The 15,602-nt window shown below is 53.8% G+C and overlaps 8 protein-coding genes across 8 annotated transcripts; all 8 read left to right on the forward strand.

Moving 5' to 3' along the window:
- Positions 1–411: 411 nt before the first annotated feature.
- Positions 412–1,926, forward strand: cbhA (1,4-beta-D-glucan cellobiohydrolase A precursor cbhA-Aspergillus niger; the record flags this gene model as incomplete). Its single annotated transcript, XM_001391971.3, has 4 exons — positions 412–627; positions 677–1,063; positions 1,115–1,316; positions 1,373–1,926. 4 exons carry the CDS (start codon positions 412–414, stop codon positions 1,924–1,926), a joined length of 1,359 nt encoding a protein of 452 aa, XP_001392008.3.
- Positions 1,927–2,419: 493 nt separating this feature from the next.
- An07g09340 (uncharacterized protein) lies at positions 2,420–3,770 on the forward strand (the record flags this gene model as incomplete). The annotated part of the gene is made up of 2 exons (XM_001391972.3): positions 2,420–2,778; positions 2,852–3,770. The coding sequence occupies 2 exons, from the start codon at positions 2,420–2,422 to the stop codon at positions 3,768–3,770; spliced, it is 1,278 nt and encodes a 425-aa protein (XP_001392009.1).
- A 450-nt stretch (positions 3,771–4,220) lies between these two features.
- Positions 4,221–5,300, forward strand: An07g09350 (uncharacterized protein; the record flags this gene model as incomplete). The annotated part of the gene is made up of 2 exons (XM_059748701.1): positions 4,221–4,856; positions 4,938–5,300. The coding sequence occupies 2 exons, from the start codon at positions 4,221–4,223 to the stop codon at positions 5,298–5,300; spliced, it is 999 nt and encodes a 332-aa protein (XP_059601084.1).
- A 438-nt stretch (positions 5,301–5,738) lies between these two features.
- On the forward strand, positions 5,739–6,885 carry An07g09360 (uncharacterized protein; the record flags this gene model as incomplete). The annotated part of the gene is made up of 2 exons (XM_001391974.1): positions 5,739–6,264; positions 6,338–6,885. The coding sequence occupies 2 exons, from the start codon at positions 5,739–5,741 to the stop codon at positions 6,883–6,885; spliced, it is 1,074 nt and encodes a 357-aa protein (XP_001392011.1).
- Positions 6,886–7,253: 368 nt separating this feature from the next.
- Positions 7,254–8,963, forward strand: An07g09370 (uncharacterized protein; the record flags this gene model as incomplete). Its single annotated transcript, XM_059748702.1, has 2 exons — positions 7,254–7,482; positions 7,576–8,963. The coding sequence occupies 2 exons, from the start codon at positions 7,254–7,256 to the stop codon at positions 8,961–8,963; spliced, it is 1,617 nt and encodes a 538-aa protein (XP_059601085.1).
- An 854-nt stretch (positions 8,964–9,817) lies between these two features.
- Positions 9,818–12,421, forward strand: An07g09380 (hypothetical protein; the record flags this gene model as incomplete). Its single annotated transcript, XM_001391976.3, has 1 exon — positions 9,818–12,421. One exon carries the CDS (start codon positions 9,818–9,820, stop codon positions 12,419–12,421), a length of 2,604 nt encoding a protein of 867 aa, XP_001392013.1.
- Positions 12,422–12,916: 495 nt separating this feature from the next.
- On the forward strand, positions 12,917–13,547 carry An07g09390 (uncharacterized protein; the record flags this gene model as incomplete). The annotated part of the gene is made up of 2 exons (XM_001391977.3): positions 12,917–13,156; positions 13,221–13,547. 2 exons carry the CDS (start codon positions 12,917–12,919, stop codon positions 13,545–13,547), a joined length of 567 nt encoding a protein of 188 aa, XP_001392014.3.
- A 955-nt stretch (positions 13,548–14,502) lies between these two features.
- Positions 14,503–15,024, forward strand: An07g09400 (uncharacterized protein; the record flags this gene model as incomplete). Its single annotated transcript, XM_001391978.3, has 1 exon — positions 14,503–15,024. The coding sequence occupies one exon, from the start codon at positions 14,503–14,505 to the stop codon at positions 15,022–15,024; it is 522 nt and encodes a 173-aa protein (XP_001392015.3).
- Between the last annotated feature and the right edge of the window lie 578 nt (positions 15,025–15,602).

Raw genomic sequence — 15,602 nt, forward strand, 5'->3', positions numbered from 1 at the left:
ATTCGGAGGGCCCTCCGTGAATCCTTGAGCTCGATGAACCAATAATACACAGCGGAAGCCAAGCAGCCTGATATACTCCATCCTAGTGATAGAACCTGGGCCCACTTTCGGACATCTCTCAACACGCAGAACCCTCTTTCTGCAACATGACACTCTATTATTGTGCGTTCTTCATTTCACGGCACAGAAGAGCTTGCCTAATTTGAAACATCGGCGGACTGGCGGTCCGTTATACCGGCAAAAATGGGTGACCCTATTCTTCCGGATTGCAAGATGATATGGAATTGAATGCTGGGTGGAAATGTTATAAATAGGGAGGTTATGCCGCTGTACAGCTTGGAAATTCATCTGCCGGACAGACAACGAAATCACTAAAAGGAGACGACTAGAGTCTTATACAATTTCATTACAATGCATCAACGTGCCCTTCTCTTCTCAGCCCTGCTGACGGCTGTTCGCGCCCAGCAAGCCGGAACGCTCACGGAGGAAGTCCATCCTTCCTTGACCTGGCAGAAATGCACTTCTGAAGGCAGCTGCACGGAACAGAGTGGCTCAGTTGTCATTGACTCGAACTGGCGCTGGACCCATTCTGTCAATGACAGCACCAATTGCTACACTGGCAACACCGTGAGTTTGATTGACCCCTATGTGCCGAACTGGCTAACGCACCTAACAGTGGGATGCAACTCTCTGCCCTGATGATGAGACCTGTGCGACCAACTGCGCCCTGGACGGAGCGGACTACGAGTCCACCTACGGTGTCACCACTGACGGTGATTCATTGACACTGAAATTCGTCACTGGCTCCAATGTTGGCTCGCGGTTGTATCTCATGGACACGAGTGACGAGGGATACCAGACGTTCAACTTGCTTGACGCAGAGTTCACTTTCGACGTTGATGTGTCTAACCTCCCATGTGGGCTAAACGGCGCGTTGTACTTCACTGCAATGGACGCCGATGGTGGAGCCTCGAAATACCCTGCCAATAAGGCTGGAGCCAAGTACGGAACAGGATACTGTGACTCCCAATGCCCCCGGGACCTGAAGTTCATCGACGGACAAGTATGTAGTCCTCCGAGATTCCCTCATCGCTAGCATGCTGACCTGAATCAGGCCAACGTCGATGGCTGGGAACCTTCTAGCAACAATGACAACACAGGTATCGGCAATCACGGTTCTTGCTGCCCTGAAATGGATATCTGGGAGGCAAACAAGATCTCGACCGCATTGACACCCCATCCCTGTGACAGCAGCGAACAGACCATGTGTGAGGGTAACGACTGCGGTGGAACCTACTCGGATGATCGCTACGGAGGTACGGATACCCAAATAGGTGGTCTAGGTTGATGTTTCGGCTAATTCCATCTACAGGAACCTGCGACCCTGACGGCTGCGACTTCAACCCTTATCGCATGGGCAACGACTCTTTCTACGGTCCTGGCAAGACCATCGACACCGGATCCAAGATGACGGTTGTGACCCAGTTCATCACTGATGGCTCTGGCTCCCTCAGCGAGATCAAGCGTTACTACGTGCAGAACGGAAATGTCATAGCGAACGCTGATTCCAACATCTCTGGAGTGACTGGAAACTCGATCACAACGGACTTCTGCACTGCGCAGAAGAAGGCCTTTGGCGACGACGATATATTCGCTGAGCACAATGGACTTGCTGGAATCAGTGATGCCATGTCTTCCATGGTTCTCATCTTGAGCTTGTGGGATGATTACTATGCCAGCATGGAGTGGCTCGACAGCGACTATCCCGAGAACGCTACCGCTACCGACCCAGGTGTTGCACGCGGAACATGCGACTCGGAATCAGGCGTCCCTGCGACAGTCGAGGGGGCGCATCCCGATTCTTCGGTGACCTTCTCAAACATCAAGTTCGGACCCATCAACTCGACCTTCAGCGCTTCCGCATAAGGTGAAGTGCAGGGTTCAGAGCCTCAATTACATCCCACAAGCCGAACACAACAGGACAGGTTCCTGGAACGGAATATGGGAGAGTTGCGGGCTTGTAAATAGTCCGAAAAGTGGTCACTGCTTTTGTGTATCGGGCTGTCTTCCCATTTTATTTTCATTCACTCCAGATTGATTGATGCAGATTTTGTTTGTTGATTCTTTCACTTCGTGCTGTGACTTTTTGTACCTAACTTCACATTCGCTTCTTTTCTGTTTTTGAGTCCACTCAATCCAAGAGACAGTTGTTCCTTTGCTACTCCTGACCTAGTCAGCCCTGCGTAGACAGCAAGCTCTTAGTAGCCTTAAGCCTAAACTTTATAGCCAACCAACCCCGGAAGATCCGTCGGCCCGCCCTCTCCGAGACTGATCGGCTCCGCCAGCCTGCAGCTGCAAGCTCCGCAAGTCAAAAAACTGCGGCATAGATTCGCCCTCGTGCAATTGCTCATTCTTCGCAATGTTCGACACTGTTTGCACCCTTCCGCTATCGGCGGACCTGTTCTCCCAGGCTCTGCATCCCAAGGAACCCGTCGTGTCCGTGGGTCTCTCCTCCGGGCATGTCCAGACATTCCGACTCCCCACCGACGAAGCGGCCAGCGACGACGACGAGACGTCAAATGCCTCGTCACGCAATGGCAGAGGACACATTGATACGATGTGGCGGACGAGACGCCACAAGGGTAGCTGCCGGTGCTTGACGTTTGGAATTGATGGCGAGACGCTCTATTCGGCCGGCACGGACGGGCTGATCAAGGCCGCAAAGGCGGAGACGGGAGTCGTGGAAAACAAGATCGCTATTCCTACGGAAAAGAATGGGTAGGAGATAAGCCCCTTTTATATGTGCTTGAAGGGAGGAGAGGACTCAATGGCTCATTGTATTCGCTTTTAGATCCATCGATGCTCCCACCATCATTCATGCGCTTTCCCCTCAGACCCTCCTTCTTGCGACCGATTCCAGCGCCCTCCACCTCTACGATCTCCGCATACCCTACTCCAAGGTTTCCGCGAAGCCTGAACAATCTCATCACCCTCACGACGATTATGTTTCGTCGCTTACGCCTCTTCCGGCCTCTGATACTAGCACCTCGGGGTTCAGCAAGCAATGGGTGACGACGGGTGGGACGACCCTGGCAGTTACGGATTTGCGACGGGGTGTGCTTGTTCGCAGCGAGGATCAGGAAGAGGAGTTGATCAGTTCGACGTACATTGGCGGATTGGCGGCCAGTGGCACGAGTCGCGGCGAGAAGGTGCTTGTGGGGGGTTCTGGCGGTGTCCTTACGCTTTGGGAGAAGGGCGCGTGGGATGACCAGGACGAGCGGATCTATGTGGAGCGTGGAGGAGGTGGTGGAGAGTCCCTGGAGACCATGGCTGTTCTGCCGGATGAATTGGGTAAGGGCAAGGTGGTCGCTGTTGGTCTGGGCAATGGTCGGGTCAAGTTTGTGCGGATCGGCGCTAACAAGGTTGCCGCGGAGGTTATGCATGATGAGACTGAGGGCGTGATTGGCCTGGGCTTTGACGTTGAGGGGCGCATGGTTACTGGTGGTGGACAGGTGGTGAAGGTTTGGCATGAGGCTGTTGTTGGCGCTGATAGGTACGGGGCGATGCCGGGGGAGAAGCGCATGTACGGAGACAGTGACGATAGCGATGAAGGTGACGACAGTGATGATGACTCGGATGATAGCGATGCCGGTGGCCGCCAGGACAAGCCGCAGAACAAGCGCAAGAAGACAAAAGCCAAGGGCAAGGGTGGGCAGCAAATTATGGCTTTCCATGACTTGGATTCAATGGAATCGAGTGTGGTTTATTGATACCCTAAGCGGGAGGTTGTTATGCATAGCATTGGTGTCGGGAAAATAAAAACAGGGAGTGTGCTTTGCAGATACGTACTCAATGATGCTAATATCTTATCTCTAGATAATTGAGCTTCAGCCATATTGTGACCCAGCTTAATCTAAATTTAGAATGCTTCGCATCGTAACTGCCAGAGCAGAATTAGTAGATCTCGCAATCTTGCTCCATTCCCTAGAAATCCAGGTACAAAGGACTGCGGAAGCGAACAGCCTTGTCGGCTACCAGTTCAAGACTAGCAACTTCATCTGTTCATAAATTAATTGCTATACTAGACTGTCTTGGCAGCAGGGAAAAGCAACATTAGAAATGATAATAAGCGCCAACTAGCAGATAACCCATCTCACTTAAGACAAGCTATCTCCCCATACTCTTCCATCGTCATCATCATCATACATCCCTCCACCGCAATGCCAGGGACCATCCTCCTCACCGGAGCCAACAGCTCCCTCGCCATTCCAGCAGTCCACCACTTCCTCACCAAATACCCAGACTACACTCTCGTCCTCACCGTTCGCAACCCCTCCACTTCCGACCCCAACACCAAGCGTCTCAACGACACCATCACGCCCTTCTCCAGTCCAAGTACCTCAATCCGAAAACTAGACCTCTCCAACCTCTCCGAAGTATCGACCTTCGCGCAGACCCTAGCAACTGAAATATCCAATGGCACACTTCCTCCATTAGCAAGCATCATCTGCAATGCATACTACTGGAACCTCGCCAGCGAAGTCGAAACAACCCCCGACGAACTGGACAAGACCTTCCAGGTAAACCATATCGCTCACGCCTCGTTAGTGCTACGTCTGCTAGGCTCATTTGGGCCTGATTCTGGCCGGGTTGTTCTCTTCGGCAGTGATGCCCATTGGCCCGGTAAGAATGGGTTGGAGAAGTATCCGCCTACCATTCCAGAGGATCTGGAGGTGCTGGTGAAACCGACTAAGAAGGCGGGTGAGGATGTTAGGGGGAAGGGGTTCTATCAGTATGCAGTGTCGAAGCTGGCGATTATTATGTGGATGTATGCGTTGAATGGGCAGTTGATCAAGGTATAATACCTTCCCCACTTTGCTTTGCTTTGAGTAAGTAGTAGACTTTGGTGGTTGTACTGACATTGGGATTAACTTCAGGACGACAGCCTAAAGCACATCAAGGCTGTAGCTATCAATCCAGGCAACCTGAGTGATTCTCGCGCTCTCCGCACCAACACGCCGCTGATTCTTAGGATCATCTCCCGCCTCATTATCCAGCCGCTCCGGCCGCTGCTGAGACTGCTTGACCCGACTATGCGCACGGCTACGGAGGCCGGGGAGGATGTGGTCGAGCTGGCTGTGGGTGAGAAACATGCGGGGGAGGCGGGGTACTTTACCCTTTTGAAGAAGGATGAGAGTTCGCCTGAGAGTCAGGATGGAGAGAAGCAGGGGAAGATCTGGAAGAAGACGTTGGAGTGGGCGCAGGTTAGCCCTAAGGATACGGTGTTGAAGCTTGAGTAGAGGGCATTTACTTACCGGTGCAAGACAACTATAACACTGTGCTATAACTATTACTATAATTCCTTAATCAAGAACTTTTTCTCAAAGAATTAAACACCGAATATATTTAACACTGAGGTAAATTCGCGTTCCAATGCAAGCAGTATAGTATCGGCATGAACAACAGCCAACTGCCGAGCCCCTCCGCGGGCGACCCACGGCAAAGGCCTTTGCCCCAATAACTTCATGACGTTCCCTCCGGATCGGTGGGGTGTGGGGGATTATTCATGATGATCAAGCTTCGTCGGCTGTTCGGGTTCCTAGTATTCCAATTCATGGGTCGATCTAGGCAAAGATATATACCGATCCTAATTCTCATATGAGTCTCCCTCCCCGCTATCCTCATTCGCCTTCCCCTCATCTACAACCCCATACACTACTCCAACCACAGCCACCACCATGGACTCCTTCGAATACAACGCCAACCCCGGCCGAGTCATCTTCGGCAGCGGCACATTGAAGAAGCTCCCCGATGAGCTCGCCCGCCAGAACCTCAAAGCACCTCTCCTCCTCTCGACCCCGCAGCAAGTCTCCCAAGCCGAGAATGTCAAAACCGTCCTGAACGGCCAAGTGGCCGGCATCTTCACCGAAGCTACCATGCACACTCCCACTCACATCACCGACAAGGCATTGGAATACGCAAAAGCCCAAAGTGCCGACTGCGTCGTCTCCATCGGCGGTGGTAGCACCATCGGCCTAGGAAAGGCCATCAGCATCCGCACCGGCCTGCCGCACATCTGTATCCCGACCACCTATGCGGGCAGTGAGATGACCCCCATTCTGGGTGAAACGGCAGACGGATTGAAGAAGACGCGCTCCGACCCGAAGATCCTCCCGGGGACTGTGATCTACGATGTGGACCTGACTATGACCTTGCCGGTGGCCATGAGTGCGACGAGCGGTGTCAATGCCATCGCGCATGCGGGTTAGTCCTACCCACTACATTCTTTCTCTCTACATTCCATACTAGAAACAAAGCTAATACCGTGAACCAACAGTGGAAGCTCTCTACGCGCGCAACACCAACCCCGTGATCAACCTAATGGCCCTGGAAGGCACACGCGCCCTCGCCTCCTCCCTCCCCGAAATTGTCCAGAACCCCAGCTCCCCCTCCGCGCGCTCCTCCGCCCAATACGGTGCCTGGCTCTGCGGTACCTGTCTCGGCAGCGTAGGCATGTCCATCCACCACAAGCTCTGCCACACCCTCGGCGGAAGCTTCAACCTGCCCCATGCAGAGACGCACACGGCGGTGCTCCCGCACGCTATCTCCTACAATGCGCCGAAGATCCCCGAGGCCATGAAGAAGTTGGCCGAGGCGCTGCCGGAGAGTAACGGGGATGCGATCCACGGGCTGAATGTCCTGTTGGAGAAGTTGCAGGTTAAGCGTGGATTGAAGGACTTTGGTATGAAGGAGGAGGATATTGATAAGGCGGCGGATATTGCGGTTAGTAACCCGTACTGGAACCCTAGGGAGATCCAGCGTGAGCCGATCCGGGAATTGATTCGAAGGGTGTGGGCTGGGGAGCCGGCGAGGGCGGATTTGTAGATTAGGTTTTTGGGGAGGGGTGTTGTATGTAAATAGTAGGTGTGTAGAGTTTACATCTCTATCTAGATGTGGAATACGTATACATTTTTTATATACACTTTTCTATTAATTAACAAACCTATATTTCTACATTGTAATATGGCACCATAACCAACCTCAGTAATCCATCCCACCGCGATTGGCCCTCGCTCTTTTCCGCGAGCGAGCGAGCGAGTGGATGGCGGGGTGAAAGTGGGGGGATAGTGCCCGCCAGATGAAAATCAACCCGAAATTTGCAACCATCCCACTTTTCCACCCCTCAAGTGAGGTCCAAACTTCACTACTACACCACAAATCTACACATTCAATCCATTATACTTCCCCCCACCATGGGCGCCGATATGGAGGCCGCCCCGGTCCTCTCCACCCCGGACGACCGCATCCTCGAAGCCACCGACCCCGTCCCGAACCGCAGTCCCGTCTCCGACGAAGAAATCGCCATCACCTATGACATTGAACGCACGCTCAAGGAGATCCGCCAGGCGCGGTATAAGCGCATTGCGCTGCAGTTTCCGGATGATATGCTCCCGGATGCGCCGAGGGTGTTCCAGCTTCTTAGTCGGGGATTGGATACTACGCGAGAGGGTGCCCGTGGCCAGAGTGCGGGGACGGAAGAAGGTGCAGGAGAAGGGGAGAAGAAGGATCTGGCAGAGTCGGTGGCTCAGTTGAAGGTGGACGAGGCTGAGCCTGCGCCCAGGTTGTATATCCTGGCAGATACTTCCTACGGAACTTGTTGCGTGGATGAGGTGGCGGCTGAGCATGTGGATGCCGATGTGGTCGTGCATTACGGCCGGTCGTGTTTGTCGCCGACGGCCAGACTCCCTGTGATTTATGTGTTTACGCATAAGGAGTTGGCGCTGGAGAAGGTCGTGCGTGCGTTCAAGGAGACGTATCCGGAGCTGGATACGAAGGTTATTCTGGCGGCTGATGTGACTTACTGTGATCATGTCCCCGCAGTGTATGAGGCTCTGGTGAAGGAGGGGTATACGAATCTGTTTGCGACGGAGGTGCTTCATGACCCTTCGTCTGCTATTCCGAACCGGACGGTGCCGGAGACGGTGCGCGAGAGTCCCGAGTCTCTGGCTGAGTGGCAGCTTTTTCACATCTCTGATCCGCCTACTGCGCTGCTTCTCACCCTTGCTTCTCGCGTGGCGGCTATCTACATCTATCCTACGGATAAGCCGGGCCAGGATGTTAAGCCCCTGCCCGCGTCCACGGCCGCCGCCTTGCGCCGTCGCTATGCTATCCTGACGTCCTTGAATACCGCCCCGATCTTTGGTATCCTGGTCAACACGTTGAGTGTGAAGAATTACCTGCATATTGTGGATCATGTTCGGGAACGGATCGCGGCGGCCGGGAAGAAGAGTTATTTGTTTGTGGTGGGCAAGCTGAACGCGGCTAAGGTGGCTAACTTCAGCGAGATCGGCGGCTGGGTGGTCATCGGATGCTGGGAAAGCTCCCTCGTTGATAGTCGGGATTTCTGGAAACCGGTTATCACGCCGTTTGAGTTGGAGCTTACCCTGAAGGGGGATACGGAGCGGGTCTGGACGGGAGCCTGGCAGAGTGATTTCCAGACTGTCCTGGATCAGTCCGCTGCTGAGGCAGAGAATGGAGATGCGTCGACGAACGGTGCTGTGCCCGGGGAGGATGAGGATGAGATGTCCGAGCCCGAGTCGGCTCCGCCAGAATTCGACTTGCGCACTGGCCGGTATGTCTCGCATTCCCGGCCCATGCGAAACCCTGCACCCCGCGTTTCTGCCTCAGGAGAAGAGGGTGCTGCCTCGTCAGCATCAGCTGGAGGTCCATCGGCAGCGCGAGCCCTGGCCAGACGAGCCAAAGGGGATCTCGCGATGATCGGCGGGACCATCTCCCCTGGAGCGGAATTCCTTCGGTCGCAACGGACGTGGAAGGGGCTGGGCAGTGATTTCGATATCCAGTACGAGGAAGAGGAGGACGCGAAGGATAGCACACTGGTGGTGGAAGGGCGCAAGGGTATTGCAAGGGGATATACGGTAGGAGAAACAATAGAGCGACACTAGTTCAGGCCGCCCTCGCTCCCATGGCGTTCGGAGAATCGGATTGTTGGGCGCGACCGTTGAACAGGGTGGAAGTATGGGAACGAGTAGGGGGTGGACAAGGCAAAGCCTAGTCAGGTGGAACTAGTGGTTTGCTATTTTCTATGCAATGATGGATCGTTTTTGTGCCCTACTGATGCTGGTACGGCCCAAAGCGGATGCCGAGTTTAGTGGTTGTGGTTTGTGGTGGTTTGGATCGTCGGGGGGGAGAACAACACCACGCAGCTAGCAGCAGATAGTGGAAAGAAATCAAGAGGGATGAATTCAATATTCAATAAACACACCGGGGCGAATCACTAGTGAAAGTTGAGACCCGTCAGGCCACACACTCCGGTGACCCAACGTATATCGTCATAGGATTAAGTCTAATCTCATCATCAACATCATCAGCAGCAAGCAACAACACAAAAGAGTGGCATCCCAACGGGGCCAAGGCGACCTATCACATGATTGCCGGCCTCCCGCTGGATTTTTGTTGCCCATCGCCAATTCTGAGCTGAGTTGTCCAAGCCACCCCCAATCGGTTTGCTGTAACTTGTTTCTCCCTCCTCTTCCCTCCGACTCTCCCTCCATTCTACTCCTCTCCCTCCCGTGGATGGCCACAGCTCATGTCCAACATTTGGGTGTAATCCGCCCTCCTTGCGCATGCTCTCCTTCCTGGTTCCCTTATGATGTGCCGCCCTCTCCCGCATTCTCCGCTGTGCTCGCGATCTCGCGTCACTCTAACCTCCAGCTTCCTTCCAGGGGAGTAAAATCAAAAGGGGAAAGAAAAAGGCTGTTGAAGAAGCAAAGGGTTCCGCCATCCGGTTCGGATCGTCATGCCATCCGTATCTCATACTCCGGGAGTGCCCGCTATCGATCATCGATCGGGCCCTGAGTCGACTACTACTACTACTACTACTATTACTGCAGCCATGGCTGGCAAGCCCAGCGGAGACCAACAACAGCAAGACCTGGTGGACTCCGCGCTCGAACACTCCGTCCTTCCGGCCCAACATCCGCTATCCACCTTCGAACTCGTTGTCACTACCAATGCCCCCATCCTCGAATCTCTCCTCTTGCAGACTCCCACCGAGGCCATCCTGAGCCTCTACCATACCTCCCGCTACCTCCGATCATTCCTCCGCTCTTATCCGACAGCATGGAAATACCTCTCTTTTCGGCTGCTCTACCCATCTGGCACCCCGCCGCCCCTCCGGGTTGTCTTCACCGGCTCCTCCGAGACCGTCATCCCGCGCCAGTCCCGCCCGTATGCACTCGACCAGCTGTTGATGAACGTGGTGATTCCGTTTAGTCCGTGCTTGCGCAGTCTAGAGCTGGATAACACAGCTGTGTCGGGGCAGATTCTGATGTCGACGGTATTACATTCGCGACGCGAGACCTTGGAACATCTCTCCGTACGAGGCTGCAAGAACGTGTCGCTCAAGTACCACATCATCCCGTATCTCACGATGTTTGGCCTCCAGTATGATGTCAATATGGAGCAGAACATCGGAAGTTCGCCGGATACGAAGCATCTTGCACTGAAGAGTCTCTACACGTATCGATGTCGACATCATCGACGACGGCCGTATCTGACTTCCTCCTTGTCGCGAAAAGACTCCGACTCCGAACCCACACATGAACTGGTCAATCTCTGCCATAAGCTGGGCATCTGGACGGATACCGCATGGTGCTCGACTCCTGCGGGGAGATGTTTCCGGAGGCGGGGCTACGTGTCTATGCGTGTTCCCCAGGGGTCGGCGGAGGTGTGGGTGGTGTTTGATCGGCTGTGGAGGTCGAAGAATTGGATTGGTCCGGTAGACCAGGCGAACCGTCCAGCCCAGCGGGATGCGAAGCTGTGGGAACACAGTGAGACCGGCTATTACGGCGAGGCTTTGGGGACTGGAGAGGGTGGAGACCATGGAGAGGGGAAGATGCTACCGGCACATTTGCGACGGAGCCATACACAGTTCGTGGAGAATATCCGCTGCGACAACTGCTGCGAGTTGATTCCTGAACGATGCGAGCAATGCAGTATATTGATGCACTGTGTTGGATGTCGAAAGACTCTATGTGCTAGCTGTGCTTATGAACGGCCTTATCTGCACTGCCGGCCTCGATCGGCTTCCAAGGACAGTCCATACTGGTGGGCTCCTGGAGCTACCATGTCGCCATGTTCTATGCAAGACCCTGTCGAAGATTCCGAAAACACTACTGGAGCCAACAACGCAACTCCCTCCTATCCCGCTCTTACGTTCCATTGGTGCTGCACTGAGCCAATCTTTTCTGGCGGCGGCGGCATCAGTATTGGCACACCGAACCGCGATGTGGACCAGGTACGAGCCGTGCCTCTGCCTCGAGGACAAGGATGGGAGGACTTGGAGTACTCGGCACAGGAATGGAGCAAAACGTTCCCGCGGGACGCCTACGGAGACCCTCGCAAGCCCGACTACACGCTGGAAACCGGACATATCGCCATGATGCGGTGGCTACTTGGCCCACCCGACCGACAGCCTGCAGCTTGCCCGCGCAATCTATGTCAGGACTGCTACGACACACCTCAGTGGAAGGTCCACTGCAAGAGCTGCTCGAAGCCGCTGTGTATCGAGCATGATCTACGGGGACTCCGCTTGAGAATTTGTGGGTACCGGGATCTGACGCTGGAAAAGCTGGCGATCCAGAACCACGCCGAGACCGGCTCTCGCGGGTTTGCATCGCGGGTGCACTACACGAATTCCGTGCCAGAGTTCGAGCTGCCGTATCGGACGCAGCGGATCCTTGATTCAACTACGAGCAGTTTTACCGAGGACAACCAAGAGGTCTTTCCCGAGGCGAGCAGTAGCGCGTTCGATCATCCTCGACCCACGCCTTTGGTTCACCGCCGCTCGCGAAGCCTCTCCATCTCCAATTCCAACCGTTCACGCTCATCCTCGCCATCCTCGGTCTACTGCGACTCGCCGTCCGACCAGCCCAGATGGCAAGGATGTCAGTCCTTTTTCTGTCCGCAGTACCGAGCGGTCGGTGACCAGCGACAGCGGTGCGCCAGCGTTCTCCGCGAGTGCACCAGTTGCTCGGTGTACGTATGCGAGGACTGCACCATCGCCTTCCCGCCGTGCAACTGCTCCTATTGCGAAGTCAACTACCTGTGCCCGAACTGCCTGAAGATGCGGGAGCGAGACGGGACCTGCCGCCGGCCGGCAGAAGAAAAGGCCCGTCGGGAACGCAAATGGAAAGAGGACATGCGCCTGCTGGAGGGGATTGTGCAGGACAAGCTGGCGAACAAAATGGCAAACAAGATGGCCGAGTATGCCGGCGAGTTCTTCGACGTCATCGAGCGGGAGGAATCCGGCGAGGTGCAGTATATCGAAGAAGCCTCGACGTATCCTGGACCGGTGGCAGAGGATCTAGGCGAGGAGATATTAACGGACAGTACGGAATGAGATAAAATATGGCTGGCAGGGATCTACGGGCGTCGAGGATGGGTGGACTGATGATTATTTTCGGAGTTATTCTACATCTGGGCCTGCAGATATTAAGCAGCGTGCATAGCAAATGTTACTGTTCGGGTTGCCCTGATGCGCCGGGCGCTGGGGGTTATCCTGTTGTCCCGGGAGGACAGAAGAGAACCTGTGGGTCATTGATGGAGGAAAATGTATGTAATAAAATAATGACATACGATATCCTACCATTACCTCAACTATACTGTTTATTGTAGTTGCGTAGTGTCTATCGACTACACCGTAAACGCAGTAGAAAGTTGCCCCGCACGCGGAAGCTTCCAGCCATCCAGCCAGTCCCCACCATATCTGTAATTCCCTCCAATTCTCCCAAACAATCTCCATCCCCTCACGCTCTACAATCCCTCACAACCAAGTATGTCCCCAACTTTCCCCCCAGTTAACCCATATCACCACTAACACACCCTCAACAGCAAAATGGCCGACGAACAACCCCCCACCCCCGCCGAGCTCGCCCGCCGCGAGGAAGAAGAATCCGCCCGCAAAGCCCGCGAAGCCGCCGAACAAGCCCAACTGCCCTACAAATGGACCCAAACGATCCGCGACGTGGAGGTGACAATCCCGGTGGCATCGAATATCCGCGGTCGGGATCTAGATGTTGTGCTCACGAAGACGAAAATTCGCGTTGCGATCAAGGGGCAGGAGGCTTTTATTGACGTACATTACCCCACTCTACAACTCTCTTACGACAATACTAACAATAGTAATGGGGAATTTTTAGGGCGAGTTCCCTCATCCAGTAATCCCCGACGAATGCTCCTGGACCCTTGAATCAACATCGAAGCCGCCCGGCAAGGAAATCTCGATCCACTTGGACAAGGTGAACAAGGTGGAGTGGTGGGCGCATGTTGTTACGAGTGCGCCGAAGATCGATGTTACGAAGATTACGCCGGAGAACTCGTCGCTGAGTGAGTTGGATGGCGAGACGAGAGCAATGGTCGAGAAGATGATGTATGATCAGAGGCAGAAGGAGATGGGTGGGTTGACGAGTGATGAGCAGAAGAAGAGGGATATTTTGAAGAAGTTTCAGGAGGAACATCCTGGTTAGTATTCTTCCCTTTCTTTTTTTTTTTTTTTTTTTTTTTTTGCCACTATAGGTGGAAGGTGAGGTGAGGCTAATGTGGTGTGTCTGTGCAGAGATGGATTTCTCGAATGCGAAGATCGGTTAGGTATATAAGTAGTGGTATATGAATTATGATGGTGTTTAAAGTGTACATTTTATGTTATGTTATGGTGGTGGAATATAGCTGGCTTCCGCATTAGGATTAGTCTGGTCAGGCACTCCCGTGAGGCTGCTCTCATCGTCATAAGTCATGAGTTTGTCTGTCTTACTGTCTTGTTCTCTTCATTCATCGTGATTGCATGGTTGCAAGCTATGCACCTTCATGGAACGTAGCAAGGACTAGCAATACTTGGTGGCTGCCATGCAGTCTGTCCTCCAGCTTCGCCCTTCTCCTCGTACTTTTCATCCCCGACGCCCGCATCGCAAATCCCGTGCTGGCTGCCTCGTTTGCAAGCAACGACGAGTCAAGGTATTCCCTCTTTACTCTTCTACTCAATATCCTCTCTGATCGCCTTCTTCCTTAACGACAGTGCGACGAGGAGAAACCATCCTGTCACCGATGCCAAAAACTCGGGTTCGACTGCAGCTATGAGCCCGAGACCAAAGACAGCGTCAGCGTCTTCCTTGCGAGCCCGCCTGATTCAAAGGCGTACTGCATGTCGGTGGACACCGTGACCAAGAAGATCAACGAGATCCTGCAGTTGGATTCAAAAAGCGGCCCATTGCCTGTAGTGCAGGCATTGCAGCACTTCCACCATGGCCTAACGAACCCGGCGCTCGGGCCGGGACGCGCTCAATCCGCTATGCAGGCAAAAATCATCCAGCTAGGGTTTAATGTATGCTCTTGACTTCATCTTACTAAGGAGGACTGCTGCTGACAATAAAGTCACCTTTCCTTCTGCATACCATCATTGCAGCAGCAACTTCGCATATCCGCCACATGGCTTCGGATGGTCGCGTCTATACCCTGACGGAAACTTACCACTGGCAGCAGGCTATCACCCAGTATTCTCAGGAAATTACCACCATCGGCCCGAAGAACACGGATAGTCTCATTTCTGCGTGCTTGCTATTGACTATTCGCTCCTTTGCTCTAGATGAATACGACCCGCTCAGCTCGTTTGTCTTCTCAGACGATATGACCTCCCTGAGCTGGCTGACACTACAAGGGGGCTTGCGCCATCTGATCATGGCGACGGTGCAGTGGAAAGCTGGCAGTATGTGGTGGGAGGTATTCATGAAGTCTCATGCTGAGACGGCGGATTTCTTCGAGGATGATCGTCCTGGCCGGGTGGCTATTCATCCAGGGCTAGCAGATCTATGTGGTATCGATGACGCGACCACCGCAAAGACGAGCCCGTATCATGCGCCAGCACGAATACTGACAGGATTGCTGTCGCTGGAGCGAGGAGTCCGGAGACTTTGCACCGTACACGGGATTCATGGGGAGACTGCTACCTGAGTTCTTTGCTAAGTTGATGCAGAAAGATCCACCGGCATTGATACTGCTGAGTTGGTGGTTGGGCTTGATGTATGGGACGGAGATGTATTGGGTCGAGACGCGAGCGAGATCAGAAATTACGGCGATAACGTGGTATTTGGGGGAGGGATGGGACGAGTTTATGAGGTTTCCAAGGGAGTGTATAGAGGACTACGAGAATGCTTGCATACCAGAATGAACTGGAATGATGCTATCTTATCCGCTTATCGATAAAGTTCAGGCCAGGAGCGGGGAACTCCACCAATCAGCGATGCGGGGAACGTAGATGCCTGGATGCTGAGGCGCAGCCTCGTCGTGACTTTTGACTTTCGTTCCTTCGTTCATTCTCGTAGACATCACCTTTCAATCAGGGACACGTAGTCTCTGCATCGCATTGACGTGACTCTGGTGTCTCAATCAACCTTCTTCCACTTTGGCCCTCCACCATCACCGTCGACACCCGTCTCACAACGGGTGGACTCCGAGTCAGGAACATCTACAGCAGACTCACCACCTCACTCCAACAACTACACACGAACATCTCCTCCACAACTGTACCA

Source organism: Aspergillus niger, assembly GCF_000002855.4.
Source record: "Aspergillus niger supercontig An07".
NCBI classification, from domain to species: domain Eukaryota; kingdom Fungi; phylum Ascomycota; class Eurotiomycetes; order Eurotiales; family Aspergillaceae; genus Aspergillus; species Aspergillus niger.